The following is a 15,546-nucleotide window of genomic DNA, read 5'->3' on the forward strand; positions in this document are numbered from 1 at the left end:
CAGTCTGGTCTTGCATAAACGTGTATATACTTAATGCCTAAGAATAGTGTAGGAATGCACTTAGCCAGTGGGGCTAATTCAGCATTGCACACAATGATTGACAAGCAGAGGCATTTGAGGGGTGGTATGGGGCGGGGGCTGGCTGGTGTTCCTGGAAACGGGGGCGTGTCCGCCCCGTTTTTCTAGGCGTGGAAAGGCCAGGGGTTGCGTCCACGGATGCAGTTTCCTGGCCTTGTAAGCCAGCCTGAGTAAGCTGATTGTCACAAAGGATATCCCAGCCTGTGACCTCGGGGGCAGTGCTGGGATCGTAAATGCAGCAAGGGGTGTCATACACCACCTACTTCATTTGCATGTTTACAAGGACTGCCTGCGGCAGCTTTACGTTTCTGTCCCAAGCTGAATGTGCCTTCCCAGTAGTAAATGCTAAAGTCACATTAACCAATTTGTTTATAATGATGTTCTCATGTGCCAGACCTTTTGTGTACTTTTCTGTTCTCAGGGGCTCCTATGTCTGATGCTTCTACTGCAAATAAATATTTGCTGCGAGCGACTATGATAATGTACCTTGACACATGCGCTGCATCTACTTAGATGCATGTGCAGGCGAACTTTAAACGCTCAACTCCAAAAAACATCGGCATAGCGTACAACTCTGAGTCAGGCTCATAATTTCAAAGGAGGACGACCATCTCAGAAAAACATAAATATATATAGTGACTTTCCAAAGTAATTAACCCCCTAAAAAGTCAACAGATATTTCTACATTACAAATGATACAGATTGTACCTAACACTATAATTATTGGGAACTAGTGGCTTCTTAAAGTAAACAATCAGTATTACCAACTGGAAGTTTTTGTTAATAACAATATAAACAATGTCATCTGAAGATGGCATTGGTTCCTGCAAGCAAATTCCAAAACCTTTCCATTTTCGGAGTTTGCTGAATTCTAGGCGGCCCCATAATAATAATAAATGGACCCGTTAGTGATGATCAAATACTAAAACTTGCTATAATGAAGGGAACAGTACAATTATACAAATGTATTTGTAAGGATAGAAATACTTACATGTCCTGGCAGTTGTGGAGATGCCTGGCCCCACCGCAGAGCCGAAGAGCACATATAATGAGATGACGTATTCTGTGTTGTGTACCAGGTTTTTTAGCTCATAAGAAATAATTGTACTGTTTAATGCCAGCTGACGGGGGCGGTCTCTGCCAAAAAACTCTTGGGAAGAAGAAAAAAAAGCAATAAACAGTTATGTTACTGCATTTGTTTATCAATTAAATACAGTTGTTACATAATCTACGAATAATAAATGTATAATAAAAGATCATCTGAATGCTTAAAAGCATGATAATACACTAGCAAGTGTACTATTAAGCTGTTTAAGCATTTCACCTGCTTTTGTAGAAATTAAGTGATAATGAAGAGAGCTCTTAGGGGTAAATTTACTAAGATTCGAGATTGGTCGAGATGCCAATCTCGGGTGATTTTAGGACTGATTTTCATCTCGCAAATTTACTAAAGGCAAAGTCGGGTTAGTTAGAGAGATTTCTCTCTTCTCACTTCTAAAACTCGGGTGAGATAGCAATCTCGGATCAAATCACCATCGTGCCGACTCGGAAGTACTTATCACCTAAAACATACATCTCTCAAATTTACCAAGAATCGGGATGACAAGCTCAGGTGAGATGACAGCAAATTCTCTGACAAAATCACTTTTCCATCGCTCAACCTCCTGAGCTGCGAGCTTGGCAGAAACATACACAAATCTGCAAACTTGGCAGAAACATACACAAATCATTGTGATTTGTGTAGGTTTCTTGCTGTTAATAGTTAAAATTGGGTTACTTATAAAAAAAAATTACGTAGGGTCCCCCCCTCCAAAAGCATAACCAGCCCGGACTTATCAGCCTGTCCTGGTACCTAAAATTACGGGGAACAAAATGAGTAGGGTTCCACCATAATTTAGGAACCAGCACCAGGCTGCAGGGCCAGTCCTTGTTTTAAATATAGAGGGAAAAAAATTGCGTAGGGGTCCGCATATATTTAAAACCAGCACTGGATCCAATCTGACCAGGGTGTAATGCCACAGCCAGGAGACCCTATTATCGGGTCTCCAGGGCCAAAGCATTCTCACCCCAAGTCGGTCAGGCCAAGCCGGGGGTCTCAGGGGAGGTGGAGTAAAATGCCCTAAACGACCAGCGATGCGCGATCCCGACGGTCGTTTGCGTCGTCCTGTTTTGCCGGTCAATTAGTCATTATTGGATATCGTTATCGTTCATGCATCAGTGCATGTTTTCAAAGACGGACGAACGACCAACATATATAGATTTAATTAATATTTCATCCCACTTTTATTAACAACTGCTTTGAAAATCATTGGCCTATGGTCTATGGTCTTTGGTCGTTTTGTGCAATCGTTCACAAATCGTTCATGCACATGAACGATAACGATTATCAGTAATTGATGAACGATTTGTGAAGATCTTTTGATCTTTCATCTTTCAGGGACAAGTCTGCTAGTGGATGGGCAGCATTAGAATCGAGATGGTCCCTATGGTGAAGCAGAACGAGATATCTCCACCGAGTATCTCGTATTGCAGGAGATTACTCACCCGAGATTGCAGAGTTTTCTCTCTGCCTAACTCTCCCGAGCAAGCAGCCTACAGATATCAGTGAGATATGTGTAAGCTGCTTGTGCCTTTTAAATGTAAAAAAATGGGTTAAATTATTTTTAAATCATGACGTAGGGTCCCCCAAAAACTCTAACCAGCCCCGGACTTGTCAGCCAGGCCTGGTTTCGAAAATCACGGGGAACAAAATGAGTAGGGTAGTCTTTCAGTTATAGGCTAAATTCCCAGCCCAGCCTGTCATATACTCTTTTGGGGTATCCCACAGTGTCTGAATCTTTTTTTTGTTATACAATCAAGTACTGTGTACAGTAGAGGATTATCATTATCAACAACATGGATCATTGCAGCAGCCGTATAGTAGGAGATACAGCTTCAGACTCATAAATGTGGCTGTGTACAGGTCTGACTGAACTGCATTTACATGAACACTCTTTTACTGTACACTGTTAAGGAGTACGCTCTGCGCTGCCTCCTCAGTGTGACAGAGCCCCCATAGTAATAGAGGAGAACTGATGTGCATGCGTGGCCTCCGACTGAATGCTCCTTCTGCACATGCGCCCTACTGCGTTCATCTTCCGCAGTCCTTTGGCCAGATAGGACATGTCCATGAAAGTCTCTTAGTGAGATTGTGCCCCAGACATACCGTAGAGATAGAGATACTTACCTAACTAATCACTATACGTCACTGTATGACTACCGGTGGCGGCACTACAATTCCCACTTCCATTACTGCATGTACCTGCAGGTGCGCACTACAAAAACACTGCACGCCACCTGCCTGCATTAACCCACTCCTGGCTGGATCTGTCTCCCATTGCATGTTCCTGCATTGTGCTGCATTAACCCTGTGTTGTCTCACATCCTGCTGCTATTCATTGTGTGGACTGACCTCCATCACACCGCTGACACATATTAACCAGTGTAAACATCGGTAACATTGACGCAGATTGGGCAGCCATGCTGCATAGGCGGCAAGTCTGACCTGTCTCAAGCACAGCGTCTCTCTTGACACGCAGAGATCGTAATGGCTAATTTATGCACGCCCATGAAATGTCGTTGAAATGGTTAGATACGTCTGCATTTGCCTAGCCACTCCCCCATTACCTCGCCCAAATGCTGACTACCTGTCACTATGCGAGCGAGTCCTCTGTGCAAGCGTAATCTCAAAACAATCGCTGTGCTTGCGTAGTGCATCATACATACACACATGCGCAATGACAAACAATCACTTGATCTGTGTATATATATCGGCATTGCTTACATCTCTGAATGTAGAAGAATGTAAAGAGCGTACATTCAACAATTCCATTATTTCAGCAGTACCTGATTAGCCGTGTTTGTGTGAATAATTCCAATATTTGCCTTATATTATTACAGGCCTAACAATGAAATCTAGATAAAGATTCCAATATAACAATATGTACCTGGAGTTGGGCCCCATGCTAGCCGGTACCCTGTAGCCCCAGGTACCGCATTCCATGAGATCAGTGCTGTGCTGATGGTTACTGCACTTGCCTTCAGACTCTGCACTGAACTTGAAGCCACTGCAAAAAAAATAGTAATGAGATTCAGCAACTGGCATTAAAGACAGTGATAGAGAGAAGTGTAATAATAGTCAGTAAATTTGCAGTTACTGAATCCACTCAACCAACAGTTAGGGGGAGATGTATCCTTCTATCTACTATTTATCAAACACTCTATATAAAATTACAGAAGCTGATTGGTTGCTTTCGGCAACTCCTCTACTTTATCTCTCTCTAAGGTGTGATACATCCTCCCTCCCCTTTAGGACTAATATATATGAAGGGGGCAGCTATAATGTGGTAAATGCCTGGACCTGCATAGCGCTCTTGTCATTCTGCTCACTTCCCTCCATTACTACATGCAGGGAAGCAGTAACTTAACGTGCGCAGCTACCGTTTTCCCCCTTATCGCCCCTTCATACATCTCCCTCAAAGTTTGGTCTCTAGACATTCTTGAACCTGAACATTTCTTTTTATCATACTTACCGACTACACTGCCCCCTCTTGGAGGGGCAGCCAGATCGGCACAGTGGGGGTGCGGCCAGGGGCGTATCTATAATGGGTGCAGGGTGTGCGGGGCACACAGGCCCCCGGGTCCAGGGGGGCTCACACCGCACACCCTGCACCCATATTATTTAAAACTCACCTGTCCGTGGTCCCGCGTCGGGTGTCAGCACTACACAGAACACCGTAAAATGGCCGCCGCAGCCATTTTTCCGTCTTTCTGCACATGAGCAGTCTAGTGCCCAGAGTCTACTGCTACTGCGGTGGCTGGCCAGCCGCGTCAGTCGGCTGCCAGGGAGAGAGGAGGAATGCACACGGGCTCCCTCCTCTCTTAAGATGCCCCTGGGTGCTGCAGCCAGAAAAGTGGACAGTGCAAGCGACGTGGCAGCACAATCGCATTGTCATGGCCTCGTCCCCCCACTATGCAGTGCAGAGAAAACAGGCATTGTATAGCAGGGAGCGAGGCTATGTGACGCGATTGACTGCGAATCATGTCATTGTCCCCCGGGGCACCCACTTGTGCTCTGTAACTGGACAGCTGTGGGGGTTTGCGGGCAGATGGAGGGGGGTGCGGGAGACTTACCCACTTTTCCGGGTGGCCGGGAGCACTACGCGATTTTCAGGAGCCTTCTGGCCATTCCCGGGAAAGTAGGCAAGTATGCTTTTTATGTGTTACACCAACAACAAACACCATTGTGCTGTATAGTAGATGTGAATACACTTTTATTCTGTTTGTTGCACAATTAAAAATATAAATATTCGAACATGGTATCCACTTGAATTGTAAAACGAAGTGTGATATTATTCTGCTCCATGTCTGCTACTAAGGGCAACAAGCAGGGCCAAATTAATTAATTGCTGTTAAGACATTTTGAACGTATCTAATTCTACCCATATTACTGCTACTGGAAAACAAGTAGGTAAAGCGGGAATATTATCACACTGTGAAAAGGATGGGCATGGCAGGTAGAGAGACAATGTTATAGAGTATCTACAATTAGTATTGAAGTGTTAATATGAAAGTGCATATGTCAAATTTTCAGTAAATTTAAGTTTTATTGAATATACTGTAATTACTACAATATCTTTCCATATTTTTCAGAACAAGACTAATGGTTTATTGTAATTAAGGGATGTAGTAGACATCCCAGTGCACAGAATGCCAACTATTCGGGATTCCGGCATTGGGATTCTGAGAGTCGGTTTTCTGTGCACTGGGATCGCGTACCCAACCCGTAATTAAGTACTGTGAGACTACCAAATCTCTTATTCATGGTCTTGTTATCTCTCTCATCAGCTATTGCATCCTCTTACTTTTTGGCCTTTCTTTCTCCTGACCCTTCCTTCCCACATCTATTCTCAATGTTGTAGCTCGTCTCATCTTCCTCCCCATACAGAATCCAATTTAAACTCCTCACTCTACAATTCAAAGTACTTACTGCACTTGCTCTACTCCTTCCTACATCTCTGACCTCATCTCAGTCCATACTACCTCTTGGTCACTCTGCTCTTACTTGACTGTCACTGTGTCGATTACCTGCAGTACTCTCACTTCACATTCAAAAGTTCTCCCGTGCTCTGGAACTCATTTCTCTACCATATCAGATTGTCTAGTGTCTACCAGCCTGTATTTTTCTAAATGTGCCCTGAAAATGCACCTATTCATCAAAGCCTATCAGTGCTCTTCACACTCTGAACTTCCCTGACTCCCCCTAGCTTTCACAGGCAGGGCCCAGCTCCCTCTTGTTCTCTCTGTATGCTATTCCTGTGCTGTTGGCACATCAGATGCAGCATTAGCATAAATTCGTAGTCGCACGGCAGCAAAAGATGCAGTTGTGGCTGCAATAGCATGTACCCCTGAGTAAGACCATTAGTGCACCTGAGCCTGTCAGAGGATCTTACATACAGCTTATGTTCTATGGTTATCCTATTGGTAGAATCTGTGAAAGCATCGAATGGCTTGAACCAGTGGTTAATCTCAGTTTGGTCCAAAGACAATTGTAATAACAAGAGATATGGTAAGAACTTACCTTTGTTATCTCTGTTTCTACGAAGTCCATAGGGTCCACAGGGTTGACCTTGGGGTATAGGTTGGGAACCAAATCCGGGCACCACGCAGTTAAAGCTTTTAGCTCCCAGGATGCACTTGGGTCCACTCTCCCTATAACCCCGCCCCCACAGCCAGAGGCACCTCAGTTTGTAAGTAGCCAAAGGCCGGAGGAGGAGAGAAAAAGAGAGAGAAAACTGGAACACTCTAGAACCATACTCACAGAAAAAGGAGACGGGAAACCGGTGACCAGTAACACAGCCCATATGAAGCCAGGTGCGTCAGGGCGGGCGCCCTGTGGACCCTATGGACTTCGTAGAAACAGAGATAACAAAGGTAAGTTCTTACCATATCTCTTGTTTTCTACTTCAGGGTCCATAGGGGGTCCACAGGGTTGACCTTGGGGATGTCCCAAAGCAGTTCAACCAAGGGAGGGGACGCTCCTGTGCTGAGAGGAGAATCCGTCGCCAAAAAGGAAGCATCCTGAGAGGCAAAGGAAACCAATGCCTAGAACCTTAAAAAGGTATGGACAGAAGACCACGTGGACACCTAGTAAGGCAAAACAGCCGAGGCGCCACAACGAGCCGCCCACAAGGGTTACATGGCCCGAGAAAAAAAAAAAAACAAGCATCAACAACAGAAAGGCCTACCCCTGGGTAAGCCCCTGAGGAAGACATATGAGGCCATCCAGCCAACATTTAGTTATAGGCCGGCCATCCTTTCCTGTGAAAACTGGAAATCTCAGACCACCAATAAGGAGCCCGATTTCCGTAAGGAGCTTGAACGGATCACATAAATCCAAAGAGGCCGGACCACAGTCAATGAGGCCACACCAGCCGAGAGGACTGTGGGCTGAATGGCTGTACCATAAGTTCCAGAATAATATGGAACCTAAAAACCACATTAAGAAGAAACATAGGGCGAGAGCAACTCACACCCTGACATGATTCCCTCCAAAAGAGGGAGCCACATGAGAACGCTCCCAAGTCAGACACTCTCCTGGTCAATATAAACACCCTGAGAGAAAGAGAGAGAGCCTAAGCAATAGACCATGTAATGGCTATCACAACCAGCGGTTCCATCGACTGTCCCCAGAGGGAACGAAGAACCACTACTAACTCCCAAGGAGTCCATAGGGAGGACAAATGGAGGCATAAGCCAGAAAACACACCAAAGGATGAACTGGATACCAGAGTGGAGCAATTCCATATCTTAACCATACCGACAGTGTAGAGATCCGCACTGTCAGGAAGGCCAGGCCGAGGGTGAAACCCAAGCCAGCCGGCAGGAATGCCAGAATATCTGGAAATCCTGGACACCGGAGGATCATATCGACAGGTACGATACCGTAAGAATTACGTATGCCACAGTCTGTGGCAGAACCCAGCAAAGTCTGGCCTGTCTGCTCTAAACATCTCAATGAAGACAGAGCCAGGTAAGCCCTAGGACCACAGCAGGGGCGCAGTCATAGACAAACGATCCAGGTCCAGGGAAAAACAAGGACCCTGAGACAACAGGTCCAGATAGTGAAGCAGTAGGAACGGAGTATCGATGAGGAGACTCCGAAAATCCTAGTACCAGTGACATCTGGGATGAACTGGAGCCCCCAGAAGGAAAGCCCCTCCATCTCGAATTAAACTTCCGAAGATCTCGAGGAAGAAGGGAGCCCGGAGGACACAGGTACACAAAGTGGAAGGACCACTTCACTGACAGTCACTGAAAGTAGCTTCAGTACTCCTAGAGCTGGACTGTAACACCGGTAGTGTGTGATAGTCAGAAGGCCATGAGGACCAATCACCTCAGGGAGGCCCCCTCTGCTCACCAGGAGTTGAAACCTCTCTTGGAGAAGAGACTAGTCCCCAGGATGCACGTCGTGACGGCTGAGGAAGCCCGCTTCCCAGTGGAGAGCTCCCGGAATGAACACTGCAGAGTTGGCCAGGAGAAGACCCTTGGACTATGTCAGAATGTATGACATTCCTGTCATTGCCACCAAACTACCAGTGTTGCCTAGTTGGAAGCCACTGTTGTGACACTGTTGGACTGAACCTATGCAGGTTTACCGTGACATAAGGGTTAGGCCAGAGTGAAGGCCCAAGACAGCCGAAAGTTCCAACAAGTGGCAGGGCGGAAGCGACAGACGTCCAGCTACCCCGAAATTAATGCGGACCAGACACTGTCTGCAGCAAAGAATACCCTGGACGAGATGGCCATAGCCACCCGGACAGAGACCGACTCGCCTCCGGAGAGAGCATCATCGTCCGAACAGCGATCCGATGGAAAAAACTCGATCCATCTGGAGAAGAGTCAATTATGGCAAGGCCTGGAATGGAACTGATCACATTCCCCCCTCCCAAAAGGTAGACACTCTGGGAGACCGCGCATCACCAAGAGTAATGACATATGTCGACCGCGTAGACATCCGCACACTCCAAGTTGAAGAGCGGAGAGCTTGTCTTGCGCCAGAAAAATTCTCAAATTCCTGAGAATCCAGCAGTGCTCCCAGATGAAGAATACTCTGTGAGGGATGCAGGGAGGACTTTTTCTCCGGTGACTAATTATCTGTGCTGAGAAAAAGCCACGGTTATCCTGACCCGGCGGTAAAGTACCTCGGTGATCCTGCTAAAAGCAGGAGGGCATCCAGAGAAAGGAGCATTCGGATACACTGAACAGGTGAACCGTCAGAAAATCCGTAAAGCTGGTAAACCCCGGTGGAGTTAAGGACAGTCCCAAAAAGCAGAGCCCGAAACTTGCAAGTTTTGCTGTGGCACAGCAAACCTGAACCCCTGCTGATGAGAGGGCTCTGTATGTACCCGTAGGTACGTATCCTGAATACTCAGATATACTATAAAGTCCCTAGCTTCCAAACATCGGATGATGGAGCATGGTGGACTCCTCCTGAGTCCAAGCACCCTTAGTATCCGATTCAGGGATTTGAGACAGAGGATAGGCAAATGAGGACCAGTCGGCCACTGCCCCAGAAAGAAAGTAGAACAACCAGTCCCTCGCTGAGATAGTGAGGCTGGCCGAAATAGCTCTGCTTACCGCAAAGGCTGTATAGCTTTCTGGGTTTGTAAGGCCCTGATCGGAAGAAGGGCCCGTGTAACAACGCCTGTGAGGAGGCCGCCTGAGCAATGAGAGGCTGTTGAGAATCAGTATCTCACTCTGAAATCCCCCAGATGTAGACCTGCCCCGTCAGGCTGAAGGTTTATCGTCCGGCGTAGAAGCAGGGCCGTCCAGAAGTCCAGGACAGCTCGGTACTAGATATGGTGGCCCCCGTGGAGGTCAACAGCCTAGGAAAAAGCAGGCCTTTAGGCTGACCCTGAGGACAAAAAGACTTAACAGAGTTAGTCCGAATGTAGTGGGAGTAGCTAAAGACGGCATCTCTCCATTAGTGATACTGCCAATGATGCAACAATCTTGTAAAGGCCGGACCAAACAAGATCTTCCCCATGGTAGGAGACTGCACCTCTGCTTTCCCATAACGTAGCCATAGGGTATTGCGGCGGATACAGACGCAGCCGAAACCCTGAAAGTTAGAAGACCGGCATCCAATGTAGGTAATCCCACATATGACAACTGCATATTTTATGTGAGCGGCAAAAGACATTTGAATCCCAGACGTGTTGAAGGGGAAAAACGTTACAAATGCATCAGCCCAGTATGCAACAGTATTAACCAACCATGCGATGGCCATGGTAGGACGGGCAACAGGCCCTGAAAACGAGTACATTGATTTCAGGTAAAGTTACCACCTAGGGATCCGTAAAATCCGTCCAGGCCGGGATGGGAGGCATATTAATGCCTGTAACCCGACGATTAACATACAAATCCACCCCAGAAGGAGATTTCTATTACTTGTGCGGACCCTTAGGGAATGGGAAACAGGAGGCCTTTGTGATCCCTCGTATCTGGCGACAGCCAGACTCCCGCCATGAGATCCACCCACTGGGCAGAAACGAGGAATGTATGATACAGGTGCAGGATCGACATTCTCTATATCCAGAATGAACCTGGCTACCAGCCCCAAAGCAGGAATAATAATACTTGAAATCGGCTCCCCCCATGTGAGGGGGAAAGAGCCGAATACACCCTCCAGTTCACGGCAGAGCCACTGGGAAGTAACCACAGGGCGTATATCACGCCATTTAGTATTTCATAGAAAACGACATCCACCAGGGTGGCCGTTGTGGTAATCCCTGCAAGGGGAATGACAGACCGATGCGGTACCGGAGGTAATTCATGTACTGTGAAAAACCCCGGCAGGGAGCGATAGTCTGTGACACAGGGGTAAAGTGCAAGAAATTGCGAGATACCCCGAGTTGAAAAGGGCAGTATGGTGAAGTAACCACAAGCGAGTTACGACAATGGGGCCCGCCCGGCGATCCTCAAAGGAGAGGATCCTGAGAAATAAACCGCCCAAAGGGGTCGTGCAAGGGGCCCGGCACCAGATGGCGCCGCATACAAAACCTTTCTGAGTCAAATCCTCCGCACTAATACCTGCAGCACATGGCTTGCAGGATAGCAATAATGGGTGCAGTATCGTGCGCAATCTCCTGGTCAAATATATTTGACTATCTTGACGGAAATATTAAGCAGAGCCATACCGGTCCTGACTGACGCTAAGATTAGCTGCAGGGACCCATTATCAGCGTATGCAACACACAGTTCCATCTAAAATATGGCAACGTGCAGCACGCAACAGTATGTGACAAACCTCACAAATATTAACAAGTATATATATGTGAGGTCTCAGAACCACCCTAGGTACACCGGTATTAGGGCAGATAAAGAAAAGGGATAGATATACACTGACAGGTGAGAAAAGCAGACAGTCAGCACTAGCATAAGTCACATACAATGCAGAAAAATATATATACATACATTTGCATGACATATAATATACTGCACAATGTCGCTACATTCAACTGCCCAGATTCAGTGTCTGGGAAGGCTATAGCGCTGTGTACACTCACCCAAAATGGCCAGGTACGCACTGTCATCCTAGGAGCTCTGCAGCACCACCGAGAGATAATGGCCGCTGGAGACCTCAGAAGAAGCGTGGCCCGCGGAGGAAGCAGCTCAGCGACGCCAGACTGCGTGTTAAAAGGCGCGCTGAGCTGAGGGGAGGAGCCGCTAGACAGGGAAGGCTTCCTCCCCTGGCTAGCAATTAACCCCCCTGGATGCCGGCTCCCGCTGCCGCTATAATCCCTGGTGGGCTAGTGGACACGCGGGGTATGCCTCCATGGAGGGGGAGCCCGCCGCCACCGCTAGCGCCTCCGGTCTGTCCCCGGAGACCGGAGGCATAAGGCTGCATACACACGTGGATCACCGCAAGCGGTGACCACGCGACTTACCTGTCCCCGTCGATCCGGCAGCAGCCTAGGGATTCCTCCAGAGTCCGGCTAGTACAGACTCTGGGGTCCCGCTGCGATCCCCTGATCTGTACTGGCGTCGCAGCGCCGGCGGGGTGTAGGAGCGGCAGCTTAGACGTCCATTGGACAGTCTGACGCTGACGCTCTGAAGAGTAGTAAAAAATAATAAAACTCTTTTTTTTTTTTTTTAAATAAATTTTAAGCTTAGGGGCTGCTAATCAGCTCCCCACTGCACTAACGGTGACCCGACTCCGGCCAGGCACCAACTTAAACTGAGGTGCCTCTGGCTGGGGGGCGGGGTTATAGGGAGAGTGGACCCAAGTGTATCCTAGGAGCTAAAAGCTTTAACTGCGTGATGCCCGGATTTGGTTCCCAACCTATACCCCAAGGTCAACCCTGTGGACCCCCTATGGACTCTGAAGTAGAAAGAGAGTATAATGATAGATAGTATAATGGTGTGATATACTGCTTATTTTTATATTTATTTAATATTATGACATTTTTTTACTCTGTCCAATATATACAAAGTATTCTATCCAGCTCTGTAGATTTCACAAACAGATTGGAATGACTTTTTACAATATAGGTTTACATTCAGCGCTAGCATTTTGCATAATGACCTTCAACCCTTTCCTGCTCCCAATCCAAACGGTAATGTGAAATACATAGTGAAAGAAGTTGTTAACTGGATGTTACACTGATATCTGGTTACTAAAATATAGCGATCCGTTGAGAAGTAACACACTGGAAACTGATTTTGTTTCCTCCCCAAATTACAATTTACTGTAGGCTGTTTGATGCATATACTATTAAAAATAACATTTAAGACTAAAATATACTCACAGGTTACAGCTTTCTCAGTAACTACAGGTCCCTCTACATCTACAAAGATGGGGTTGATAGTTACTATATACTCAGTGTCATGTTGCAACCCTTGGATCAGGTACTGAGTGTAGCTGTCAGCCAGATTAATGTTTTGATGGTATCCCTCTGTTTATGTTTAAAAAGGAAAATTAGTAAAAAACAAAAAAAGCATGGAATTAGCATCTCCTTAGTTTTTATTTTTATTGTTAAGGCTTTTAGTTTATGGTTTTATTTTTTTTTAATCTATCCAGACACTTTGAAAACAATATTTTTTATTTTATTGAAAGCGGAAAATAATATAATCAGGACAAAAAAAATACAGGTGAACATCATACCAGGGGGTAAATTTACTAAGGTGAGAGTGGAGATGTTGCTCATAGCAACCAATCAGATTTTAGCTATTAACTTCTAGAAGGTGCTAGTTAAATGTTAAGTAGAATATGATTGGTTGCTATAGGCAACATCTCCACTTCTAAAATCTCTCACTTTAGTAAATTTACCCCCAGAAGTATCAAGCATAACAAAGACAAACTAAACAAACATAATGCCTAGATAATACCATTTCCTTAGTTTTATACAAATATAACTGAGGCTATAGGACCATGTATAGAACAATAAAAGCCAATAAAAAAGTTGTTTGACACATTTAGTGATCAGTTAACCAAGCCTGCATTCTCATTCTGTGATATTCCTAAGCAACACATTATTGCTTCTAGCAGTTAAAATGCCTAAAAATGTCATACAGTAATTTAAATATACTCTTGTGTTGCAAATTAGAGATTAATTTTGGCTTCATATTTGACAAATTTATATGCAAAATATTCCGTATTTCACCAAAAATGTGAATGCAGAGTGGGTTTCCCTAGTCATACACGTGCTTATCCTTATTTTCTATTACTAAAATTTGTATTACTGTAAGTATGTTTAAGTACAGAAACAGTTCTAAGATCTGTTCTAACCTGCAGATGCCCAAGTAAGTCGATAGCCTGTGGCACCCCGCACAAGAGTCCAGTGTGCTCGAATAGTTCCAGTAGTGATGTTTCGTAGTGACAAGCTTTTTACAGAAAGCAGCTTCACTGCAAGAAATATAAGCAATTGTTGTGATACATATAGATTTAGCTGGGCTAAACTGCTTGAGGCTCATACTCACAAATACTGCATGTATTATGTCAGACTAACACTCAGTTCATCTAGGACAGTGGTTCTCAACATGAGGCACAAGTACCCTCAGGGGTACTTACCTGTGACATTCAGGAGTATGCAAAACAATTTCTGTAAAGGCAGGATACGTGAGGGAATAGCATCTAGGTGATAATTAGACACATAGGGAAAGCAATCTAGGGATCTCTACCCCCATGTATCACATGATAACAAGCAGGACAATTCTGTGACATTATCACTGGTATTTCCTGCATACAATAGATTATATGGGCTCAATCCAATTAGGGGCGAGTTTGCAAATGCAGGTTTGTTTCATGAAACTTGCATACATCACACATATATGCACACCCGAGAAATGAGAGATCGAATTAGAAATGTCAATTTGCGGTACTCACGGTAAGGTTGCGTGACTTTTCTACAAAATATGAAGAATTGCCTCTGATAAAGCTATCGAGTTTGGAATTGATTTGCAAATGAAACTCGCAGTGTGAGTTCGCCGTGAGAATGGCTCGCACCTAATTGGATTGACACCTATGAATTCAGTGATATTGTGATAATTTCTGACACAGCGCCCCTAATATCAGAACTTGTGATTGACATCAACCTATAATATTACATGTTAATAAACAGTATGTTTTACCAGTTTCTAGCTGATTCAAAACAATAAAGTAGTAAGAAAAAATGTAATCATTAAATTAAAAAAATTAATAAAAGGCTATCCCTGTAATTGTTAGAACATAACACAGCTTTCAAAAATACTAAGAAAGCAGACATGGAATATATTTTATTTCAGATTTTATGTTTTTCTTAAAATGTAATATATGAGTGAAAAATAAATACACACAATTAATTCAAATTTTGGGTCTTGTTTATAGCACATTTATTGCTTTTATATATAGTGGCACCTTAACATTTTATCTTATAGCAATTATATTCATTACAAATGTTTATTTTTTCAAAAGTTGGTGATACAAGTAATGCAAACGGGCTGCCAGGGAGTTCCTGGGGGAAAAAAGATTAAGAGCCACTGGTCTAGGATATAATATGTATTAGAGGAGAGAGAACTTCCTGTGAACCTTAACTAACAATGGTGTTATCATCTGGTTTTAATCAATTTTTGTACTCATCTACAGTAGGTCATGAATATGAAGCCTCCATGCCATAACCATACACATACAGTATGAGTGCACTTTACAAAATGTCTTCATCATTTAATTTATACATACAATAATTGTTTGTACTGAGGTATAGGGGCTGTAATAAAAATATATATAATTTGAGATAATCATTATCATTTTAAATTTTGAATAAATAAAAAAACTGCTCTATTTCTGATATACAATTATTATGGGGTTCTCTTAATTGTTTGCAATAATCATTTCTCACTTAACCTCAAGATGGGTACAGACTTGTTGATATATCGTTAGTTTTACGA

The 15,546-nt window shown here is 44.7% G+C and overlaps 1 protein-coding gene across 3 annotated transcripts in view; it reads right to left on the reverse strand.

Annotated features, from left to right (window-relative positions):
• The window catches only part of LOC148529144 (uncharacterized), a 486,130-nt gene that overhangs the window by 389,090 nt on the left and 81,494 nt on the right, over positions 1–15,546 (reverse strand). For all 3 annotated transcript variants that reach the window (XM_088468693.1, XM_088468692.1, XM_088468691.1), the window contains exons 11-14: positions 13,910–14,026; positions 12,930–13,076; positions 4,065–4,184; positions 1,070–1,228 (exon numbers count right to left, since the gene is read on the reverse strand). In XM_088468693.1, coding sequence (XP_088324819.1) covers positions 1,070–1,228; positions 4,065–4,184; positions 12,930–13,076; positions 13,910–14,026 — 543 coding nt within the window. The remainder of the gene's footprint in view (positions 1–1,069; positions 1,229–4,064; positions 4,185–12,929; positions 13,077–13,909; positions 14,027–15,546) is intronic.

Source organism: Taudactylus pleione, unplaced genomic scaffold (genome assembly GCF_031769625.1).
Source record: "Taudactylus pleione unplaced genomic scaffold, aTauple2 ptg000086l, whole genome shotgun sequence".
Lineage (NCBI taxonomy): Eukaryota > Metazoa > Chordata > Amphibia > Anura > Myobatrachidae > Taudactylus > Taudactylus pleione.